We start from the raw sequence: 23,727 nt of genomic DNA, 5'->3' as shown, positions 1-23,727 counted from the left end.
ATATATATATATATATATATATATATATATATATATATACATCCCGATATCAATATGGCATCCATACATTGAATGCGCTGATAGGGCGTCCATCATAATTTGAAGAATTTACCGAATATATTTCATGGTAAGTACTAGAAAACTGATTTCTGTAGGCTGGCATGACATTTTTACCACCATAAAAAAATTGAGTTCACTATTGATTCGATAGTAGAGCGTCCGTCCGTCAAACATTCATAAGAACTCCTCAGTATACACCATCATCAGACATCTGATTGATAATAGGGAGTCCAATAAGTATATTTTCATACATGAAATAGATTATTGGGAATCCTTACAACGTTGCCAATATTTACCGCATTAAATGTAGGCAGCAAGTGGGTTTTAATTTCTTCACATCTGTTTTTCAACAAGCGTTGTGCCAACGACAAATTGCGTATGGATTTCAGGTAGCCGGTATGTATTTCATTTTTACATAGGTACCAAGTGATATTGACTGATCATGAAAAGTTTATTCCATAACGAAATTTTCAATATCATTCGATAATTTTTGTCTTGGTTGGCATATTTCCATTTTAACACTGTATGATATTTAAGCGAGCCGAATATAATGATAGGAGAAGTGAAACCGACACATGCATGGTGTGATTATTGAAAGTTCAACTTTAATTACAAAAAGTTCATTGTATATTTCCATTAGAAAACAGCAAGAATTCAAAGTATTCAAACTAGTTGAAGACGCCAAAATGACAGACGATAGGATAAATAATATGAATTACCAAAGAATGTAAATATTCACGGCCGTAGATGACAGTGTAAAATCTGTTTTCAGCGTTTGCGTGGTTTGCAGGTTTTTATGCCTGACGTTTCGTCTACTACTGCGGTATACATTATCAGAGGCGATGTGGTAACGGTTGCAAAGCCCGAGTTCGTGGTCGAGTTGTTGTTCCCGTTAACTGAGTTATTGAGCATTGAAAAATTTGGTTGTTGAAAATTGGACGTGCCTGAGTGTTTTGTTGAGCACAGTCATATTTACTCAGTGTCATATTTATTCCATTTGGCTGATACACACTACACAGGATAGCCATCTAGAAGGCATCAAGACCTGTCAAGATTCATTTCCGTGTATGGTATACGATTTTTCGAGTCATGCATTTTTCAATATTTCTTTAAGGACTGACCTAAATATTTTTTAATTTTTTCTAGAGTTTTTCGTTTTTAATACGCTTTTATTAGGTCGACCTGTATGTATGTATGTAACTATGTAGTCAAATCTAAGAAAACTAATTTAACCATCTTTTAAAGATCGTAGCGTTATGAAAATTGGCAGTTTTATGTGATTTTGATGACAATATGGTAGGTACTCTGGAGCTGATCTGATGATGGAGCCGGAAGATAGGCACTAGGATTCCATGATGAAATATCGTATCATAGTCGTGTTTGGTCTTGTAATGAACGTGAATCTCTTTTTATCAATGTGCTCCACAAGATCACATTATAAAAGTTCAAAAACATTATATTTTTTTCATTATGATTTTTTTTAGTAACATAACATATTGTTTTAATTTTTCTATATATTTATCATTATATCCGTTTCTGTATCAAATAAAGACATTCGGTAAGTTGAACAAACTGTTTTAGCGCAATTTGTTTATAAATTGTGTATGACCGTATGGGAATTCAAAAAATTTTTATCTTCATAATATGATATTCAGAAAAAAATACGATTTTTAATTGTTTATGAACGTTTTTTTATATATCTCGAATGTTCAAATGATTATTCGGAGAATGTTTTCTATTTTGAAAATCATAATTGACATTTCTCTACAAATTGACAGAAACATTTTTCATAATTAATTTTATCATTTATTACCAAAACAATTTATTATTAACGCATTCTTAACCGTCAGAGTTAGTATCTGAGTTTGATACGTAGAATGCCTGAATCAGTTTTCGATATACTGGATGGTTAGTATTTTGTTGATCAACAATCATGCCGTACTCGAAGTTGAAATTGTCATCATCCCAACAACATCGGATGCACTCATCACTGTTTTTCTACTGCTTTAAGTTTTACTGCAGTTAGATACCTACTATGCAACTACAATGAACTAGTTTCAGTAATTCTAAACCTGCCAATGATTATGGTGTTTTCATGGGCAAAAACAGAGTCTCTGTTTTTTCTCATCCCCAATCTGTAGCTGTTGAAAGATTGTTAAGCTATGTTTGAACTTGACTAATCTGATCAAGAAGTGCTTTTTTCCGAACTTTCTTCAGCAGTCTCCGAAAATTATGGTTGAGGTGTCATTCGATTCGGAATAGCGTCTAGAAAGTTTTTGAAAACGGACGACTTCCGAAAATGAAAATAGCAAAAGTTATAAACAATTTAGAGAATAATAAAGAATGGATTTAATTTTTTGAAAATATTTCTAAAACTAATTGAGATTTTCAAAATCGAAAATTCGAAAATAGGAAGAAATTTCCTATAAAAAAGTTTCAACTCCCGGAACTGTAGGACCAATATATATAATTTTCCCGAAGCCCTGAAAATGAGCTCGAAATCGGCTGTCTGGCCGCGCGTGAGCCGTGCCTGTTTGGGCCATTTTTACTAAAAAAAATTTCAGCATTTAAAATATATAAATTAAGGAATGAAAGAATTCAGGCATATACTCAAATGATAAATGAACAATAATCTGTCGGTAAAAAATGTTTATTGCAGTTATTCGATTTATTACGCTATTGTTAATTAACAATTTTCTATCGCTCGATCATCAACAAATCAGAAGTTAGATGAACATATTTCTTTAAAATTTTTATCACTCATTGTTTAAAAATTTATTATAAACAAATGCATTGTTTATAACATGATTGAATTTTTTTTGGATCTTAATTTTTGATAAAAATCATGATTTTTTTCAATTGTCTCTTGAAGAAATTTTTACAATGCAAAAAAACGCATTTGTTGAGTAACAATTTTTTTACCACCAATTAATAATATTAAGAAACCAATTTTTTAAAATAATTATTCATCTTGTTTTTAATTCGGAACAAAAACAATTTAATTTTTAAAATTCTCCATTGTGTATTGAATAAACAATTTGTTATAAACAAATGAATGTTTTCATTTCATTTTTGTTCCAGTTGCAATTGATGAATGAAAAAAACCATGCATTTTTTTATTCACTCCATTTTTTATCGAATTTATAACAAAGTTTTAAACAATAAGTGATGAAATAAAAAAAATATTTTTATGTAGCTTCTGATTTAAAAAAAACATATCAGTAATAATGATGAATAAAAAAATTTTTTCGATTCTTTATTAAACTTTTTCATTAAAAAATGCAGTAAATGGTTAATAAATAACTGAAAAATAATAATTTTTCAATATTTTGGAAGTAAATCAATTCCTAACCGTTATAATCATAACTCTATGGAAGGAAAAAAATTCCACACTTTTAGTTTGAAAAATATCACACTTGCAATAATGATAATCGAGTGATAAAAAATTGTTAATTAACAATAGCATAATAAATCTAATAATTGCATTAAAAATTTTTTACCGACAGATTACTGTTAATTTATCTTTTGAGTATATGACTGAATTTTTTCATTCCTCAATTTATATATTTTATATGCTATAAATTTTTTTTTGTAAAATTAACCTAAACACGCACGGCCTACACGCGGCTAAACACCCGATTTAGAGCTCTATTTCAGAGCTCCGGGAAAATTATAAATATTGGTCCTACAGTTCCGGTAGTCAGGACTTTTCGATAGGAAATTTCTTCCTCTTTTCGAATTTTTTTTTTCGATTTTGAAAATTCCAATTAGTTTTTGAGATATTTCCAAAAAACTGGACCCATTTTTTATTTTTCACTAAATTGTTTATAACTTTCGCAATTTTCATTTCCGAAAGTCATTCCGAAACATTGGCAAATGTTTCTCTGAAAATAGCTCAGCATTCTTGGATTATTCTTTCCTTCAGTGGCTTTATTGAATCAGATTGCGTCGTCTTTAAAACAACCTATTTTAAGTAAGTGGCCCAGAGGAAAAAATCTAGAGGAGATAGGTCCAGGGATGTGAGAGGCCATTCAGTAGAATCTCTTCTTCCAATACATTGATCAGCATAATTATTATCTAACCATTGAATAACTGGAACTACAAAATAATAAGGTTCCCCATTCTGTTGAAAATGTAATACATTTTCTTTCAAAGATAAATTGCCGTGTATGTCTCTGTGATTCTCTAATTCATGAACTATCCGAGGTTCGATAGATCTTTCTAGCATGTGATCATACATTTCGCCATTTACATTTTCTTCTATATACAGTGTGTAACAACGAAAACCTAACAGAGCCGTTTTTGAATATAAAAAGTAAGATTTTCAAAAAAGCTCGGACACGTCGATTTCTAATTGAAGGGGGACACCTTTCAGACTAATCAGATTTTTTGTAGTACGCACCCCCTCAGAGAGGTGCGTCCGACGACCTTTATTTAGATGGGGAAAGTAGGTCGAGTGGCACCTTGTTTTAAAGGTCTTTCGAATACCTTCACAACTCTGTTAAAAGAAAATTTTTGTAACGATTAGTTTTCGAGATAATTTGAAGTTAAAATTGCCATGTTGATAATACATTAGACAGACCACTCGGTAACTTGTATGCCTAAATAAAAAAAATTTTAAGCAGTTCTTCTTATCAATTTTTTGTTAAATAACAACGTTCGATTGTTTTGTTGAAACGGGTCGTGTATTGTTATTTGTTTAAACATTTCTTTCACTATTGCCGAAAGGGTTTCATCAATTTTATTTAACGAGCAAAAACCTGGTAAACACCTAAGCAGAAATCACGTTCTGGATTTGGTCACAAAATTCAGGGAGACAGGTTCGGTTTTAAATGAAAAAAGTGATGTTCAGAGAAGGGTAGTGAATGACGATAATGCGATTGTAGTGTTTGGTCAAGTCATCGCCAATCCCAGGTTAAGTACCAGAGGTTTATCCGCAATGGCAGGAATAAGCCATATGATCGCATGGAGAATCCTTAAAAACCACAAATACCATCCTTACAAAATTAAACTTGTTCGTGAACTCAATGAGGATGATTTTGACCGAAGACAGGAGTTTTGTGAGGGCATGAGTGAAATATTAATGCAAAATCCCGAACTGCTTTATAACATCTGTTATTCGGACGAAAGCTCATTTTATTCAAATGGTTGCGTGAACCGTTACAATTGCCGTTATTGGTCGGATGAAAACCCAAGACAATACGCAGAAATACATACCCAACATCCCCAAAAGTTGAATATCTGGGCCGGAATATTAGGCAATCATATTATAGGTTCATTTTTCATTGATGGAAATTCAACCGGTGATTCTTATTAACAACTTCTTGAAGAGGCAATTCAACCTTCATAAGTAGGTGCCACTCAATTTACCTAAAATGTAATGGTGGTAACCAACCCCATCCCCCGGAGAAATCTCCTCGTAATAAACAAATAATTCGACATCAAATGGACACGTATTAGCAGGTTGTCATAAAAAGCAAAAATTTATTTTTTTTATGAGAGTTCTGAACGTAACTTGCACCTTAAAAACAATTTGATTCATTTTAAAAAGAGTTGAACTCAATGCAAATACCTTTAAAACTTCAAATTATCTCGAAAACTAATCGTCACAAAAATTTTCTGTTGACAGAGTAGTAAAGGTATTCGAAAGACCTCTAAAACAAGGTGCCACTCTCCTTCCCTATCTATCCCTATCTATTATCGAGACGAATAAAAAAAAATAGAAGAGGCGTAAAATATTCAAGTCTTAATATTAATGCTACGATGGTAAAAATCATGTTTTTGAAAATTTACTAAATTAATAATAGAAAATAAAATTTATTCTGAATGAATTCTTTTATTTGATGAACCAAAACTTACTGCATCGAATGTAGCTTTGAAGAGTACCATTGAAGAGCATATCTTAAGAGCTTTCAGATAATGTATCACAAGTAGGTGGTTGCCTTTCAAAAATATGAAGTTGTGGTGGCTGGGGGCAAGGGTGTGAGAGAAAAAACAAGTTAGTCATCACATCATTTGTTTCTCCCTTTGTATTATGAAAGTTGTTTTCAGCGATTTCTTATATTTTATTTGGTTGCTCAGAGATAGACCTTGTAAGTTTTCAAATTGTCACCCTGTGTATGAAACCGGCGCCGACCTACAAACATACCAAATCAACGATATTTCTAACAAATCATTGAGACTTCCCTCTCGCAAAAACTATTGCATTGTTGTCAGTTATATGGACGCCTCATAATCGCTCACATGTATGAAAAATATACGGCACAAGTATACGCGTACCTCCCGAGCGCCACCAAAATAAAAAAGACTCAACTAGAATATACGCCAATACATATAATTTTGACAATGAAATTGATAAATAGGCGCCCATCTGAAATTTTGTCAGATGGAAGATAGGGAACCTCTGAACTGCCTGGCATGGTGAAACAATTCGGCGTCCATATATGGACGCCTCATTGAAACCGGACGCCCGATTGATAGAAAATTGTAAATGTACGGAAGCTCTATTGATAGTTGGATATATATATATATATATATATATATATATATATATATATATATATATATATATATATATATATATATATATATATATATATATACTTTACTGCTTTACTTTGCCAAGCTTTCGCTTCTAGTAGGAAGCTTCTTCAGGGCCTATAATTTATTGGTTTTGGGTTTTTTTGCCAATGAATAAAATTACAAATCATACTTACAGTAAAAATGAGTAAAAACAATTAATTGAACATATAAATCGACGAAAAAAGTTGAACATTAACGGAGTTTTTTTTTTGGTTTGACAAATGTCATACCTTCACATAAATGTCATTTTTCAATGGGCATGATGATTTGATAATCTTTGACTCTAAAGGGAGAGTTGATTGATACAATTTTCATTATTATCAATATGCTTTACTTTGCTTGGCAAAGTAAAGCAGAGTTTTTGATTTTTTGACTGAGAGACTGTACATTTCTCCAGTCGCTAAGTTTCTCAACTTTATATATATATATATATATATATATATATATATATATATATATATATATATATATATATATATATATATATCGTTGTTTTTCCCATAAAGTAAAATATATATCGTCGGCCTAATTGTAAAACCGCATAACTGCCATTTGGCCTATATTACAGGAGAGCAATAAAACTTTCTCATTTGACACTTCCTCTATGGTTTCTTACGAAATCAAACACTGTTGTATGGAAACATGAAAATAATCTGTCACACACCAGGTTTTGTTGATTATTATTTTTTTTATCGTTTCTCAGTGAGTTACATGTTCTGTAAATACTGATTTCTGGAGTTAGGTGTTATGGAATGCGGAGTTGAAGGTTTTGGACAGAGCTTAAATATCCGCTTACATCTCAAAACTAGGAGTTACGTTAAAATCGTAATAGTACAAGAGTTCATATTTAATTCCATGAAGTAACAATGAATGAAAAGGGGTGTTCGATTCTCCAATTTTACATGGTTCAAAGGTCCCAATAATCAAACAGATTTTAATTGGATTAGTTTATTACACAAAAATTCAAAGACAAACCAACCAAAGTTGGAAAAACGTTAAATTTTTCTTAGTTGATCAGTTTGCAAAACATCGTAAAATGAATAGTAGTCAGAAGGCATTGTTTGTTTAAGCTCTTGGAGATGATTATATTTTGATCGAGGAATCTTTCGTTTGGATGTGTACAGTTGAGGAAAATCAAATTGAATGTGAATTGTTACACGCCATGGCAGTTGTTTCTTTCCTTCTAGATCGTGTGTTTTTTGATTGTTTGGGTTCGCATCTTCTGTGTACAAAAGACAGTGAATATCTGTTACCTTTGGTTGACCTACACCTACTCCAGGTCTGATTGATTTATATGGCATAGCTTTAGTATAATCTTTGAAAAAAGTGTAGTCTAAGTATTGAACTTTATAAGGCCTGGGTTCTTTCTGGCCTTGGAACATACTTCTGCGTAATCAGCTGAAACATGTATATCTCTATTTTTCAGATATCTCTCAATTGTTGAATGAATTGAGTCACATTCCATTTGGGTGTGCCCCTTTTCTGAATATTTTTGTTCTATGACAATATTATACTGTTTTGCTAAATGCATTAGTGCATTTGCCAATATAGAACAACGATTTTGATAATTGCAACCATCGCTGAAAATTATCACTTTATTACTATTGTTTCTTAGAGGTAGTTGGGAAACAATGAAGTGTGTCAAAATGCTTGCAAACTCATTTCCGGTGAGTTCACCTTCACTCTCATTCCATAAGTAGCAATAGCCATCCTTAAATCTCAAGTCAAAGAAGGTCATATTATGTACAGATAATTTGCTTCGATAGTATAATGCTGATGCATTGGATTTTGGGCTTAAAAGTAACGACTGTAAATCGACTGTGTAGACATGTTCTTCATTAGCTTTGTCAAATTCTTTTGCTTTTCTTGCTTCTTCTTTTTTTTCATATGATCGTCATAGCTGCTTTTATCAATGTGATTATGTTTGAATGAAATGCACCTGTCACACTGATCTTTTTTTGGTCTGTAGAGACTAAGGTTCAGGTCCTCAAACATTTTATGGAACGTACAACTGGATGATGGGTTCATGTTTCTCTGCCCACACCAATCATTGCAGTAAAATTCATACAATTTTGCCTTTGATGACCAACATGGTTCAAGATACAGTTTATTTGATGATGATCTACAATAATGGCTCTCAACTTTTGGGAGTGTCGAGAAAAACTCTTTCATAGAAATATTTTTTTCAATCAATTCAATTTCGTTTTGATTTAACATTTTTCTGTGGTCTTCTTCTTTTATTTCTTGTTTTCGTAATATCTCCATCTTCATCTTCACTTATTACTTAATTATCATTAATATCATCACTTTTTCTGTCTTTTATCCAATTTAATGCCATCCAATCACCGATACCAAGCGTTGCTAAAAATGTACTTTTGCAAACACGCAATTTGCTGTGGTCCACTGTCAAATGAAATTGATAAGTGAATTGTCTCCTCGATTGTTCTGGCTCTTTCCTGTCACGTGCTCTCCCCGTTAAATTCACATCTATTAACCCTCTGACATAAATCCTTTTTGCTTCCCACGACATTTCCCAAAATTATTGAAATATTTTTTTCCTCTGCTCAATGGATAAAGAAGCACAGTGGAATTTGAGACTTTTACACTTACATTTCACATCTTTCATTTTTCTTTGGGGCTTGATAACGGAAAATTTTGACTTTCCATCTATCAGCTTTCTTCCTTGGTATTCCTCGCCCTTTTCTATCAAAATCTTTGCTTTCTTGCTCTCCCATTTCCTTTCATTAACCTTGTGCCTTTTTCTACGCTTTGGGCTCACTATTTGATCTTCTTTAATGTTATCGCCAGCTATATTTATTGTATTCTCATTTTCATTTGCTTGTGAAACAGAGCTATCAATAAGTGACGTGTTCTCTTCTATGAACCCATTATTTGTTTCCTCGATTACATTAGGAACTTGAAGTGAAACGGTGCTGTCGATGATTATTGACGTGTTTTCTTCTATAATCCCATTTATGGTTTCCTCGATTACATTAGAAACTTGTCATGAAACAGTGCTGTCAATAATTGACGTGTTCTCTTCTATAACCCCAACATTTGTTTCCTCAGTTACATTAGGAACTACATTGCTATCTGATATTCCTTCACTTGGAATCATACTATCATACAAAGTTGGAAGTGAATCTATAGCAATAACAGTGGTAGTATCAGTACTAGTCACTGCGTTAGATATCTCTACAAGAGATCCATCAGCCTGCACAATAAATATTGGCTAGCAATAACAGAATCAGTACGATCTCCATTATATCACAATTCAATGCATCATAGTTTTTTTTAAAGAGGATGTTTCGGAAACAAAACTGGAATGGTCTTGATTCATGAGAGATTTTTCCTCCTGTTTTTCATTTTTCAGCAAATTTAATATCTTTCGTGCTCTTGAACTCATCTGAAATCAAAGTTGGTAATTTCAGGTAGAAAAAAGCTTCTGTATTTCAAATTCGAATACGTGACTCAATACGTAACTCCACAAATAGATCTAAAACTGGAAAGTTTCAGAAAGCAAAACATTTATGTTGCATTAACAAAACACGTAACTCCAGTTATCACCTATTTGCTAGCCACATAACTCTCTATTTATATGGGACCTTTGGATTATGATTGATAAAAGATATAATTTCTATCACATTATGATTATTTGAGATATTTCATTAATTATTATCGGCGATTAAACGTGAAATGACTGCGATAGTTGAAATAAAAAGAGGCTTATATCAAAACACGTTACTCCAATACGGTGTTTTCTAACCTATAATCTCTGATTTAGTCAAACCGCATAACTCCAATTCATATTAACTCATATTATTCAACTATTCACAATATGAAAATCACTTTTCTATTTGAAAAATATAAAAAAACGGTACTCACTTCGTCAGTGTATTCAACCACGATTGTTAAAAAACTGAATATGTAATAAAAAAACCACTTGGTAGAGCACTGTTGACATGCCTATTACTAACACATGGACAACTAGGAGTTAGTGGGTTGGAAATAACAAAAAACCCTAACAAAAGATACGTGGTTTGGAAATTCCTTTTTATTAAATTTAACGAATTTTTTGGAGGTACGAGGTTTATATCATTGGTGTAGAGCATTTTCTACAACAATTTGGTATAATAAACTCGAAACTGATTTTCGTGGAGTTACATGGTTTTACAATTAGGCCGACGATATATATATATATATATGTATATATATATATATATATATATATATATATATATATATATATATATATATATATATATATATATATATATATATATATATATATATATATATATATATATATATATATATATATATATATATATATATATACAGGGCGTTCTATTTTAAAAAATTGAATTTTGGTCTGTAGCACCTACACCAAACACCCTGTATATTTAAAAATTATATCAAAATATAGCTCTCATGAACTCCTAAAACTTTTGTATGAAACATTTTTGTGTATCTTCTTCAACAAACCAGATATTGCATGTCACATAAAATGTGGGACACCCGGTATATATATACATATATATATATATATATATATATATATATATATATATATATATATATATATATATATATATATATGTATGCACAAGTTGTGAGTTTTCTAGTAGTAACAAATGGAAGACATGAACTCTTACTACTGATGCCTGAATCTACCCTTAGACCAGTGGTCGCCAACCTCTTCAATGTGTTGAGGTACTTTGTTTATTTTGGAATAAACAGCGAGCTACCCACACGGAAGCCACATAACGCAACGTAAATGAAATAATCCACAGTTAATTTATCATTACATGTATTTATTTTACTATTTAACTGGTAATACATAATACATAGGTACTAATAATAAACTAATAACTAATATTACTAGTATGTACTTGTTCATAGCTACATTCCTATCTATCAAACGAAGGTGTTTGAAAAATAAACACAAACTTTTATCCAGCCACAACGGCATGTCACGTATGATTTAAAAATAGTTAATAATAACAACAAAAAAGTAACGCACTATCATAAACATAAACATTGAAAAATAAGAAAGCACGTTCAATGAGAAGGCTGACACTCAGACTCATCGATAATTTTTTTAATGTTTGCAGTATAATTTGATGCAGCCATTCGAATACAATTATCTGTAAGTGGATTGCGATATTTGTTCTTAATAAACTTCATATTGGAAGAAGAAGATTCACACAAATAGGTTGAACTGAATAATGCTTTCACTTTCAAGGCAACACGGCATAGAACTGAATATTTGTCTTTACTTACAATAGGCCAGATACATTCCGTACTTGAGACTAACGATTTTAAGGCTAAATCATTTTGAAACTCAATGACTTCCATTTCTGTTGCAGCGATGTCTTCGCCAAAGTTCTGCATAACACAAGTTGCAAACTGTTGGATATCAATTTCCATAAAGGGTGAAACAACAAAATGCGCTACTAAAGCCATTTCATTGAAATCCTTAAAACGATTTTTGAAGTTATTCTTCAGGGTAGAAATTATTTCTACATATTTGTTGTCATAGGGTTCTAATGGATTTTGAGATATTTTTTCTAAAAGAATAGGAAAATGCTTGGCATCGCTGTTAATTAGGTTTTTTTCCCAAAACTCCAGCTTTCTGATAAATGCTTTTATATCAGAAATCATTTCCGCTAGTTCTTTGTCTCTCCCCTGAAGCTGCAAATTAAGTTCGTTTAATTTATCTGTAATGTCCACGAGAAAACCAAAATCTCTAAGCCAGATTGAATGTTCTAGTTCCGGAATCGGTTCATCGCGTTGTTTGAAAAATTGAACTATGCCAGATAGGACATCATTAAAACGTTTCAGCACCCGTCCTCTACTTAACCATCGGACTTCAGAGTGAAGGAGTAGGTCCCCGTATTGACAGTCAACTTCATCGGCCAAGGTTCTGAATAATCTTCTTTGTAACGCTTGAGCTCTAACCTTGTTCACAATTTTTACCACCAGTTTCATAACGTTGTTTAGTTTCAGGAAATTTCCACATAATGCTTGCTGATGGATAATGCAGTGGTAACAGAGAAATTGCGGAAAAGTTTCATCTTTACGACATAACGCCACCAGACCCTTATCACAACCCACCATAGCTGGAGCGCCATCGGTTGTCAAGCCTACCATTTTCGATATTGGAATTTTCTCGGAAGAAATAATATTTTTTGAATGAGAAAACAACTCATGTCTAGTAGTGTGTCCTTTCAGTGGAATGAACTTGAAAAGATCTTCTTTAATCGTAAAATCACTGGCCTGACGAACACGGCCATCTGGGCAGTGTCAACGACATCTGTTGATTCGTCCAGTTGAAGTGAAAAATAAACACAGTTATCTAAGTCAGTTCTTAACTGTAAAAAAATATCATTGCTCATTACTTCTACACGTCTCATCACTGTATTAGCAGAAAGTTGCATAGATTTTATAGCTGAAACTATCTCGTCTTTATTTCTAAAGTTGGCAAATAACGAATCAGCAGCTTCTAAAACGCCTGTTTTATCATTTCCCCGTTTTCATAAGGTTTCTTTTTTTTTGTGCAATTATCTGGGACACACGGTACGATGTTTCAGTTGCAGCCTTATTTTTGTCGACTGTTCTTAAAAATATTGATTGTTGTCCAATTAACTGCTTTTTTAACTGTTTCAGTTTCTCCTTTCTGGCGGCAGAATGTAGTGGGAATGATTTTTCAAAATTAGAATGTACAGTTTTATGATGTCTCTCAATATTTCCTTTTTTAGCAACGGAGACCGAAGTATTACATAACAAACACACATTTTTATCTTTAACTTCTGTAAAAAAGTATTGTTCTTCCCATTCCGAATGAAAGTGGTATGTCTTTACCTTCTTACAACTGCTTGCCATAATATTATTTTTGTTGTTCTCTACTAACCCAACCGCTGGACGTTGGTTACGCGTTCAGTTTTAAACTAAGCGCAATGTCGCCGCGCCGTGCGTATTTATCCCGTTCAAAGCAATCCAGATCGTTCTCGAACACTAACGCGCTGGTCCGGCTGGTCGGTTCCAGTCGATTCTAGCTTGATGGCGTCAGCGGCAGATCGCTCACCGCAACGTTGCCGCTGTTTATGTTTGATATTATGACAAATAGATTTTTTTTTGGAATTTTCGGAAGCTTCTCTGATTTTTGCAGTTTGTATTTTTTAAATTAAAATCGTTATGAGAGGTACCAGAATTGCCTCCGCGAGCTACCGGTAGCTCGCGATCGACAGGTTGGCGACCACTGCCTTAGACCATGCTGTACGTCTTTCCTCTGTTTTTTCATCTCAGTGCAGGTAGTAACTTTCATGATTAGGTTTCCCAGTTGAAAACCACTCTTGACCAGACATTTTTATAATGAGAATTTATCTGGTTTTAGGTAAATTACCTAATTCTACTATGTTACCTAGCTAAATAGCCATGATGTTCCCTAGGTGGCTCATGGAGTTATTTCCATAACTTCCCAGAAATCTAGGCTAATGACCTTAGTCCATACTGAACACATCAAAATATGTTAAACTTTTTTCACTTTTTATATGAATAATAGTTTGTCATTCATATGCTAATATTGAAATAAATAACTTTATCAAGACATCAACTAACTATTTAGAAATATTTGTGAACAATCACTGTTAAAGTGTTTTCTAATTTATTGAAATTCAAATTCATAATATCTATCAAATAATATCTAAAACAACAAATTTTTTCTTCAAACGTCCAACATTTGATGTTTTGTAACTAACAATCATATACTGAAATTGATGTTTATTTCCTATCAAATTTGAATCATAATCACAATGGTTCTACTTTGTTTTACTAATTCTGCCTAATTACTAAATCCATATCAACATACAAAAAAATTGTTAGCACACTCGCCATAGTTGGCTGCAAAAAATGTGAATTGTTTAATGTTCCTTCACTTTCAGAACTTTATTATACTTCTGCATCATTCCCAAAAAACTAATCACTTCTAAAAATATTACCTTTTCAGTTTAAATTTATAATATTTATAATTATCTATATTTACAATTTTCTTCTTAGGCCAGAGTAGACAGAATCAACATTGATGGATTGTCAAGAACTAGAAATGATATAGTAGAGGACTGTATTAAAGAATTATTCAAAGCTAAAGATTTTCAAGAAGTTCTTTTGAAGGCGCATAGGGTCAGTATTACATAAAGTAGTAAATTTTTATTCAATTCCTCCTTATTTTCAGGCTCGAGTGAAATTAGATGAACTAGGCTGTTTTAAAAACATTTCCATTTTTGTTGATACAAGCAAAGGTCCCAAATCAACTCCTGATGGTTTAGAGGTATTAGTTTTTTTCAATGGAAAATTGGTTGTTATCCAAAAAAAACCAATTTTGAATGAAGCAAATCATTTTGGTTTTGGTTATGGATGTGCCTTATGTACTGTAGTTGATTTTTTTGACTCGTTTGAAGACTGGGAGTTCTCGGGTCTAAATTTGAAAATATTTTGTGTGATATTGATATTGATAAAATAAACTGCATGATGTACTAGACAGCTTCAACCTCATACAAGATATTAAGAAACCAACCAGAATTGGAGCTACAAAAATGACTTAATTGGATTTTTTGCTGTTCTGTGTCATGTGTAGGGTGGTATCAACACGTGTGACTGATCAGCCGTTTTATTATGTCTACAGAGACTTCAGAAATTAGCAATAATGATTTTTTAACAGACTGCAAATAGATTTCAATCCTATATTGTATACTAGAGACATTAATGAAAAAATTGAAATTAGAATAGCCCTGATTACAAAATATATTTTTGTATTCTGATATGACTTCAATGTGATATAGTGCATAAGTTGAATGTCGCAACATATATGTTATTTCTTAACTGTAATGGGGTAACCCGTTTATAAATAAATAAATAAAAATCACCATGGATGATTGACAATTAATATATTATGGGGTTGCATAATATATTATAAAAAGTAAAAATGAACAGTAGGCTGAATTCATGGTAGAAACTTAAACGATTGTAATAAGGCAATGAAAAATGAGAAAAATAGCATACCTCCAGTAGTAAATAAATCAAAATAATCCTGAAACCCCCTATAGAAGGACCTGAATGGCATTAATGTAAATACTTGAAAAAGAATTGTAATTTCATATTAGTTGGAAACTATCAACAACATTAAATAACTACTTTATAAATAATGCCCAGAATGTATCTCTTGAATTCTATAAAAATGATAAGAGAACCCAAGTCAATGAATTTAATTTCAGAATAGTTATCCAAGACCAAATATCAAAGCAATTGTTCTCAATCAAAAATAAAGCTGTTGGTGCTGATGATCTGTCTGTCTGTTTAAAATCTGTTTTTCCGTTAACCAGCTGTCGCACTCCTACGAACGACAACCCTCAGAAGTTGAAACTTGTGCGAGCCAAGGATTAACGAGGTCCTACCTTTTAACCTAACACGGGTTGGACGATAGCAAGTGAAAATCGATCGTTCAGACTAGGGCTTGAACCACCGACCAACACGGCAGTCAATTCGAGTGAGTGAACAAAGCACCCACGTCGAACCGCCTGGCTACCGCCCGATATATCTATGATATATATATATATATATATATATATATATAGTTACACCTCTCGAAGCGAAGCAGTAACTCATATTCTACCATCCGTGAAAACCTACATTGTAATATATATATATATATATATATATATATATATATATATATATATATATATATATATATATATATATATATATATATATATATATATATATATATATATATATATATATATATATATATTGAAGACAAAATGAGAAAAAACCAAGAAAGTACTTGATAAAAATAGCTGCGTAAACGCAAGCGAAACATAAGTGAAACCCACCTATTGGTGTGACACCAATAGTTTACGCAGAGTGGTTAGCCAATCAGAATGGAGGAATCAAATATCGGTCGATTAATTGTGTTAGATGATATTAAACTGGGGAATGTGGGTCGAAAAATAATAATAGTGATAAAACATCAAAACTTTGAAAGTGACGTAGTCAGCGTGGGAGGTGGCGGCGTGGTAGAAAATGTGTGAGAATTTGTGGAAATGAATGAGTTATTAGAAAAAAAAATGGAGCAACTGTCAGAAGGGCACTAAGTTGTATATTCGCTGATAATAATCGAATCTTCGCGTACAGCACGTCAAATGAAAGGATAAAAAATGCAGAATTCATCGACGAGAGAATATAAAGATGGCGCAACATGTCAGAAAGGCATTAAGTCACAATTTCACTCATGATATTTGGATCTTAACGTGCAGCACATCAAATCAAAGAGAAACGAATGCAGAATGTATCGACAAAGAAAAAACAAATATGACGCAACATGTCAGAAAGGAACTGAGCCACATCTTCGTTAATGATAATTGAATCTCAACGTGCAGTACATTGAATGAAAAGGAAACGAATGCAGAATTCATCGACAGAGAATAAAACAAAGACGACGTAACATGTGAGAAGGGCAATGAGCCGTATTTTCGTTAATAATGATTTGTTCTCAACGTGCAGCACATCAAATGAAATGGAAACGAATGCAGAATTCATCGACAGAGAAAAAACAAAGATGGCGCAACATGTCAGAAGTGCACTAACCTGCTTCTTCGTTAATAATATTTGGATCGTCATGTATGACACGTCAAATGAAAGGGAAACGAATGCAAAACTCGTCGACAAAGAAAAAACAAAGATGGCGCAATATGTCAGAAATGCACGAACCCGCGTCTTCGTTAATAAAAGTCGCATCGTCACGTACAGCATATCAAATGAAAGGAGCTATGTTGAATTTATCAACAAATAAAAAACAAAAGAGGTAACCAAAAGGGCACTGAACCATATTTTCGTTAATAATAGTCTGATCGTCGCATTTTCTCAAGGCTGAAATGTTTAGAAGATACCAACGGAGATCTTACGGTGACTATAAGTTCTGGTATGCTTTGTTAGGTATCGAATGATGCGTGCAATTTCGTTGATTCCGACACATACTTAACTTTAGTAGATAAAAGCGTTCCGCAGCTGAGTTTTGTCTTTCTGTTACAGATATTTGGAAAATTTGAAGAAATTCAAACATTTTTCTGTAGAAAAATGCCGCTCTTCACTGACTTGGTGTACTATATCTCCTATTTTTTGCCCTCATTGCCCTTCTCACATGTTACGTCGTCTTTGTTTTATTCTCTGTCGATGAATTCTGCATTCGTTTCCTTTTCATTCAATGTACTGCACGTTGAGATTTAATTATCATTAACGGAGATGTGGCTCAGTTCCTTTCTGACATGTTGCGTCATATTTGTTTTTTCTTTGTCGATAACATTCTGCATTCGTTTCTCTTTGATTTGATGTGCTGCACGTTAAGATCCAAATATCATGAGTGAAATTGTGACTTAATGCCTTTCTGACATGTTGCGCCATCTTTATATTCTCTCGTCGATGAATTCTGCATTTTTTATCCTTTCATTTGACGTGCTGTACGCGAAGATTCGATTATTATCAGCGAATATACAACTTAGTGCCCTTCTGACAGTTGCTCCATTTTTTTTTCTAATAACTCATTCATTTCCACAAATCCTCACACATTTTCTACCACGCCGCCACATCCCACGCTGACTACGTCACTTTCAAAGTTTTGATGTTTTATCACTATTATTATTATTTTTCGACCCACATTCCCCAGTTTAATATCGTCTATAGTCTATTTCAAAAGAGTGTAGAGTAATAAATCATGAAGTGTCATAAAATTTGCCTGAATTTCGTTGTCGTCCATGGGCGTAGGCAAATCTTAGGATTATTAAACTTAATAATTAAAGTAAATTAAAAATTACAGACATAGATAATAATAAAAGGCCATTTTTGGGAAGTAATTTGGTCTAAAACTAAGTACCTACATGTATTTAGGTAAGTAAAATTTCTTAAAAAAAGATTAAGATTAATTTTAGTGGTTCTTGTAAACTTATTTAATATGCAATTTGGGTTCATATACTTGAGCATGATTTCTCAAAAAAGGGTTAACACTTAGTTCCGAGGTGCCATGTCATTATAATAATCCCTTTTTGACCCTGCCCACCAATCATGCAATACCTATTAAACCCAGGTAATTAAGAAAAAGGGTTTAAATATATTGTAATGGTGTCTTAAACATTCGAGTTATAATAGTAATTGTTACTACACCAATTAAACGTACAGTGATATTGTGATATAGAAATAGTGAAAAAGTTATAAAATGGGGACATTTACTCCAAAGAAAAGAAGTGTAAAAAATTCTCCGCTATCTGTTTGCGAAAAAGTTATAATTTTAAATGTATATGATTGCATAAAACACGATCACCCTAGTTTGTCTGTGCAAGAAAGTGTTGAGCGATGTGCCCGAATGACTGGAATTGGACAGTCCACGATTTTTAAATTATTGCGAGAAAGAAAGATATCAGGCCAGGTAAGTCCATGCAAGAGAAATCCAGGAAGACCAATAAAAATCTTAGATGAAGACACCAAATGTGACATTCGAAGAAAAGTTCATTCGTTTTATTTTAAAAAGGAAATACCCACTCTTGAAAAAATATTTATCGAGATAAGCCAAGATAACGATATTCCTTTGATATCCAGAAAACTTTTATGGAAAACTTTAAAAAGTATGAATTTTGCCTGGGAAAAGCACAATCGAAAGGCACTATTACTGGAAAGTGATGAAATTGTTTGCTGGAGACGAAAATATTTGACAACTATAAAGCAGTACCGCAGAGAGCAAAAGAAAATTTTTTATCTTGATGAGACGTGGATAAACGAAGGTTATATAGTCAAAAAAATGTGGCAAGATAAAAATATAACAAGTTCTCGCCAAGCTTTCATAGAAGGCCTTTCGACGGGTATTAAAGTGCCTTCGGGAAAAGGGAAGAGGCTTATAATTGCTCACATTGGAAGCGAAGACGGATTTTTAAAAGAAGGTTTGTTAAGCTTTGAGTCGTGCCGGACGGGAGATTATCATGAGGACATGAATTCGGATGTCTTCGAAGACTACTTCGGGGAAATGTTAAAATTTCTTTCAGCTGATTCGGTCGTGGTTATGGATAATGCAAGCTACCATTCAAGGCGCTTAGAGAAGGTACCAACTTCAGCTTGGAGAAAGCAAGAAATTATTAACTGGCTGTCAAATAAAGGTATTCAGTTTGAGACGAATTCAGTAAAGAAGGAACTACTAGCCATAGTAAAACAACATAAATCTCGCTTCATGAAATATGCCGTAGAAGATGTAGCAGAAAAGTATAAAGTAACTGTGCTGCGCCTACCGCCATATCATTGCGAATTAAATCCTATAGAACTTATATGGGCACAAGTTAAAGGATATGTTGCAAGGCACAATACCACATTTAAAATGAAAGATGTCAAGGTATTGTTTGATCAAGCCATTATGGAAATCACATCAGAAAACTGGCAAAAAGCAATCCAGCATGTTTTAAAAGAGGAAGATAAAATGTGGGAACTGGACAACTTGGTCGATCAGGTGGTTGACCCTATAATTATAACACCAGGGGATGATGACAGTTCTTCGGATGAAGACTATACTGATGTAGAATAATTTAATTGAATTGTAAATATACTGTAGCGGGATAAGCAATCTGGACAGAGACCAGTGTATCAGTGACAGGTGATAGGTTAGGGTTTAGAATTAAGGGTAGTCTGAATAATTATTTTCTCGGAAGGTTCTCGAAAATTGTATCTAGTAATCTCTAGAACATTCAATTAGGGTATAAATAGAGTGTTGTTAAACGTTAAGGGAAGTTCACAGTTTTAGTATTGTTCAAGTGTCAAATTGTAATAACGTATCCAGTAAAGTTCTTGTCGTTTTTGTGAATAAATTGATTTAAAGTCCCCACAAGTGTTTCAATACGTAAAGTTCGTTCGTGTGTGTTTGTTAGTATTTCCCGATTTCGGTTCGTATATATTTTATTGTTACATTTTATATTTTTTTAATAACACTGTTCTGCTGTATTAAATTTTTATTTCCTTTAATATAATTTTTATGAATGCATATTCTTTTGGCAATTATCCCACTAGCGCGCCTCTGGCTCAGTATTTATCCGTCGATAACAATGGACAAATCCCTTAAAACAGGGTGATACCTACCTGCTCTTTATGAAACGACATAATTTTGCAATGCGGACTAGGGAAGTGACAGAATTTATTGACGGATCACCCTGTAGCGCTTTTGAATACTTAATGAGATTTTATTACTCTACACTCTTTTGAAATAGACTATAACACAATTAATCGATCGATATTTGATTCCTCCATTCTGATTGGCTAACCGACACCCCTCTGTAATACAAATTAAGTTTTATTATTTTATCACTATTATTATTATTCGACCCACATTCTTCAGTTCAATTTCATTTAACACCATCATTCTGATTGGCGGACGACACCATTCTGTACCAGAAGTTAGGCTGAGTGTTCCACAAGGTTCCGTTCAGGAGTCTGAAAATTCGCAAAACGAACCTTCATACGACAAAGCGTGAACTTTAGTCATCTCCTGATGATGCTTACTTGGTTAGCGAAACGCGTTAGGTGATAAATGACTGTCATATTGAAATAGGAAAAAAAAACGACAATCACGATGAAACGATAACGAATAAAGGCACGTAAACTGGTCGAAAAGGCACGCAAAACCGTCGCACGCAAAACTGTTGAATACTTCACTTTCCCCAATTTCGAACGTTAACTCCACAATACGGCTCAGCATTATTTCTGCCAAATTTCGAGAGAGAATAGTTTTGAGGGATTCCAACCGACGTATTTCAAATATTGATTCACTCTGTATATATGCGCTTATTTTTCGTAGAATTTTCAATACGATTTTCACCACACTATGTCAAAATTTCCAACATGTGTGGGCTATTATTTCTCCAAACTGAAACTCACTTTCCAAATGTAACTGATATATCAGTCGCAAACGTGTTATGATTTCGATATATTTTGAAATAATAATATTTAATATTGAACGAATAGTCATGAAGAAAATTATTTACATTGTATTCCGAAAGCTTTGGAACCGTTTCTTACTAGTGATCAATGCACACCGAATGAATTTCTTGAATACCTGTTGATGATCTTGACCTTTCCTAATATTTATAAACATTCATATTATGCTGAAGTTGTAACTTTGCCCCTGGTCACCGTACTACGACAAAATGCTTGATGTGCATTCATGCAACTGTATTTGAAGATAGTTTTATATTCCTATATATATTATAATCGTATCAGTTTTGATGACTATGAACTTGGAATAACGAAAGATGGAATTGTGAATACTGTGTGTTTTTGTTTCAGAATATCGAAGTTGAGGTTAAAATATCTTTCAATTCATGTATTCACTTGAATGGATTTGAATTATTTCATGACGATTTTTCATATTTGTCTGTATCGTTAGTTTGTTATGTTTATATGTCCAAGAACTCAGAACTCCGAACAAATGAAACTCAGGTTATCTACACATAATAGACTCGTCCGGTATCTATATCAAAGGATGCTATTTTGAATGGGAATTTCGAAAAAACCTCGATACGAAATGAATTTCCAAATATCACAATTGAAATTTAATGTCAAATGTCAATAATCTATAATAATGTCCTGAATAAAATAATAAAATTCAAGATATAAAATGCCACTTTTTGTTATATCGACCTTACGAATCAGAATTTAAAATGACAGACAAACTTATTTTCTTTATTTCTAAAATGTCCTGTTTTTGTCAACTTTGTATCTTTCAATATGATGTTTATTCATCTCTATAAAATCTGATATATAATTTTTTGTTTTTACATATTTTTGACAACTTTCCCTGTTTCAAAAAAAGATGTGTGTGATATGTATTTTATTTATTTTGGTAGTATATTATAAAGCCATTTATATAAAATATCAACGTTATTGAGACTGCAGCTGAACAAATTTCCTTTGGAATCACCCATACAGAACGGCGTGTATTTCTCCAATTTTGGAATACACCACCATGAATCTTCAAAGTCTTCCGAATTCACTACGGTTGTGTATATATTGAATAGACGCAGTCTGTCCAACAAATCGCTGAATATCGATGAATTCTAGCCTCATAATGTGCAACTATATACTGAAAAAAATGGAAACTGTTGGGATTTTAAACTCGTTCTGGAAAGGTTGCTGCGACGATTTTGAATGTTGTTGTTGAGATGACTCTGACTGATACTGCACACGTTGATGTATTATTCTGAAATAAATTCGATTTTTCAATAAAAACATACACTAAAAATATTTTTGTCAACAGAGAGGGTAATGTCTTTCATTAAGTAATTGTTACACTTATAATGAAAATAAAAAATCAAGTGTCATTCAAAATAACGAATTTAAAACACATATTCTGCACTAAGTGAAGGAAAAATATTGTACGGAAACACTACTTTATGCGGATCATATCTGTGAATAAGAATTTTTGAGCCGAATGAAAAATATTGTATACACCCAAAAACTCTTTGCCTATAAAACAAAGAAAAAATTGGAAACAATACTAACCTTAATTTTGTACAATCTCAAATGAAACGACAAGATTCGGTTTCCCAATGTCCATTAACCCTTTGAACACAATAGCGTATTGTCCTGATGAAAATTCTTGTAAGTGAGGGCGATACGCCTTCGTCACTCGGTGGGGCAGAAATGATACTTTATCTCCCAAATCTAACAAGACCGCCTCACCAAATTTTCCTTTCACGATTTTGACAGTGAATATCCTCTGCGGCATCTCCACAGGCAAATCTGCTACTTTGATACTTGGCTTTCTCTTCACGATCGAACTTGCATATATATATATATATATATATATATATATATATATATATATATATATATATATATATATATATATATATATATATATAAAATGATTAGATAAGTACTCTTTGATCATTCCCATATTGATTTCAATTTAAGAGCCACCGCTATACAGCTGTTTCAGCCTATTGGGCATCGTCAGTACCGGGCAGGCGGTCCTCGATTGAAGACAAAATGAGAAAAAAC

General features: G+C 32.8%; 1 protein-coding gene across 2 annotated transcripts in view; it reads left to right on the top strand.

The window, feature by feature from the left end:
- Nucleotides 1-23,727, top strand: part of LOC111514219 (sorting and assembly machinery component 50 homolog) — a 45,006-nt gene that overhangs the window by 1,742 nt on the left and 19,537 nt on the right. Inside the window, exons 3-4 of one of the 2 annotated variants that reach the window (XM_074178505.1) lie at nt 14,701-14,823; nt 14,876-14,971. The exons of the other annotated variant lie outside the window; for it this stretch is intronic. Of the exons in view, the coding sequence (XP_074034606.1) occupies nt 14,701-14,823; nt 14,876-14,971 (219 nt within the window). The remainder of the gene's footprint in view (nt 1-14,700; nt 14,824-14,875; nt 14,972-23,727) is intronic. 2 annotated transcript variants of the gene reach the window in all.

This window comes from Leptinotarsa decemlineata, unplaced genomic scaffold (assembly GCF_025532065.1).
Source record: "Leptinotarsa decemlineata unplaced genomic scaffold, Ldec_3_MD MMD2_tig00003902_RagTag_RagTag, whole genome shotgun sequence".
Lineage (NCBI taxonomy): Eukaryota > Metazoa > Arthropoda > Insecta > Coleoptera > Chrysomelidae > Leptinotarsa > Leptinotarsa decemlineata.
The sequence above is the reverse complement of the archived record's forward strand: the minus strand, read 5'-3'. Positions and strand labels throughout refer to the sequence as shown.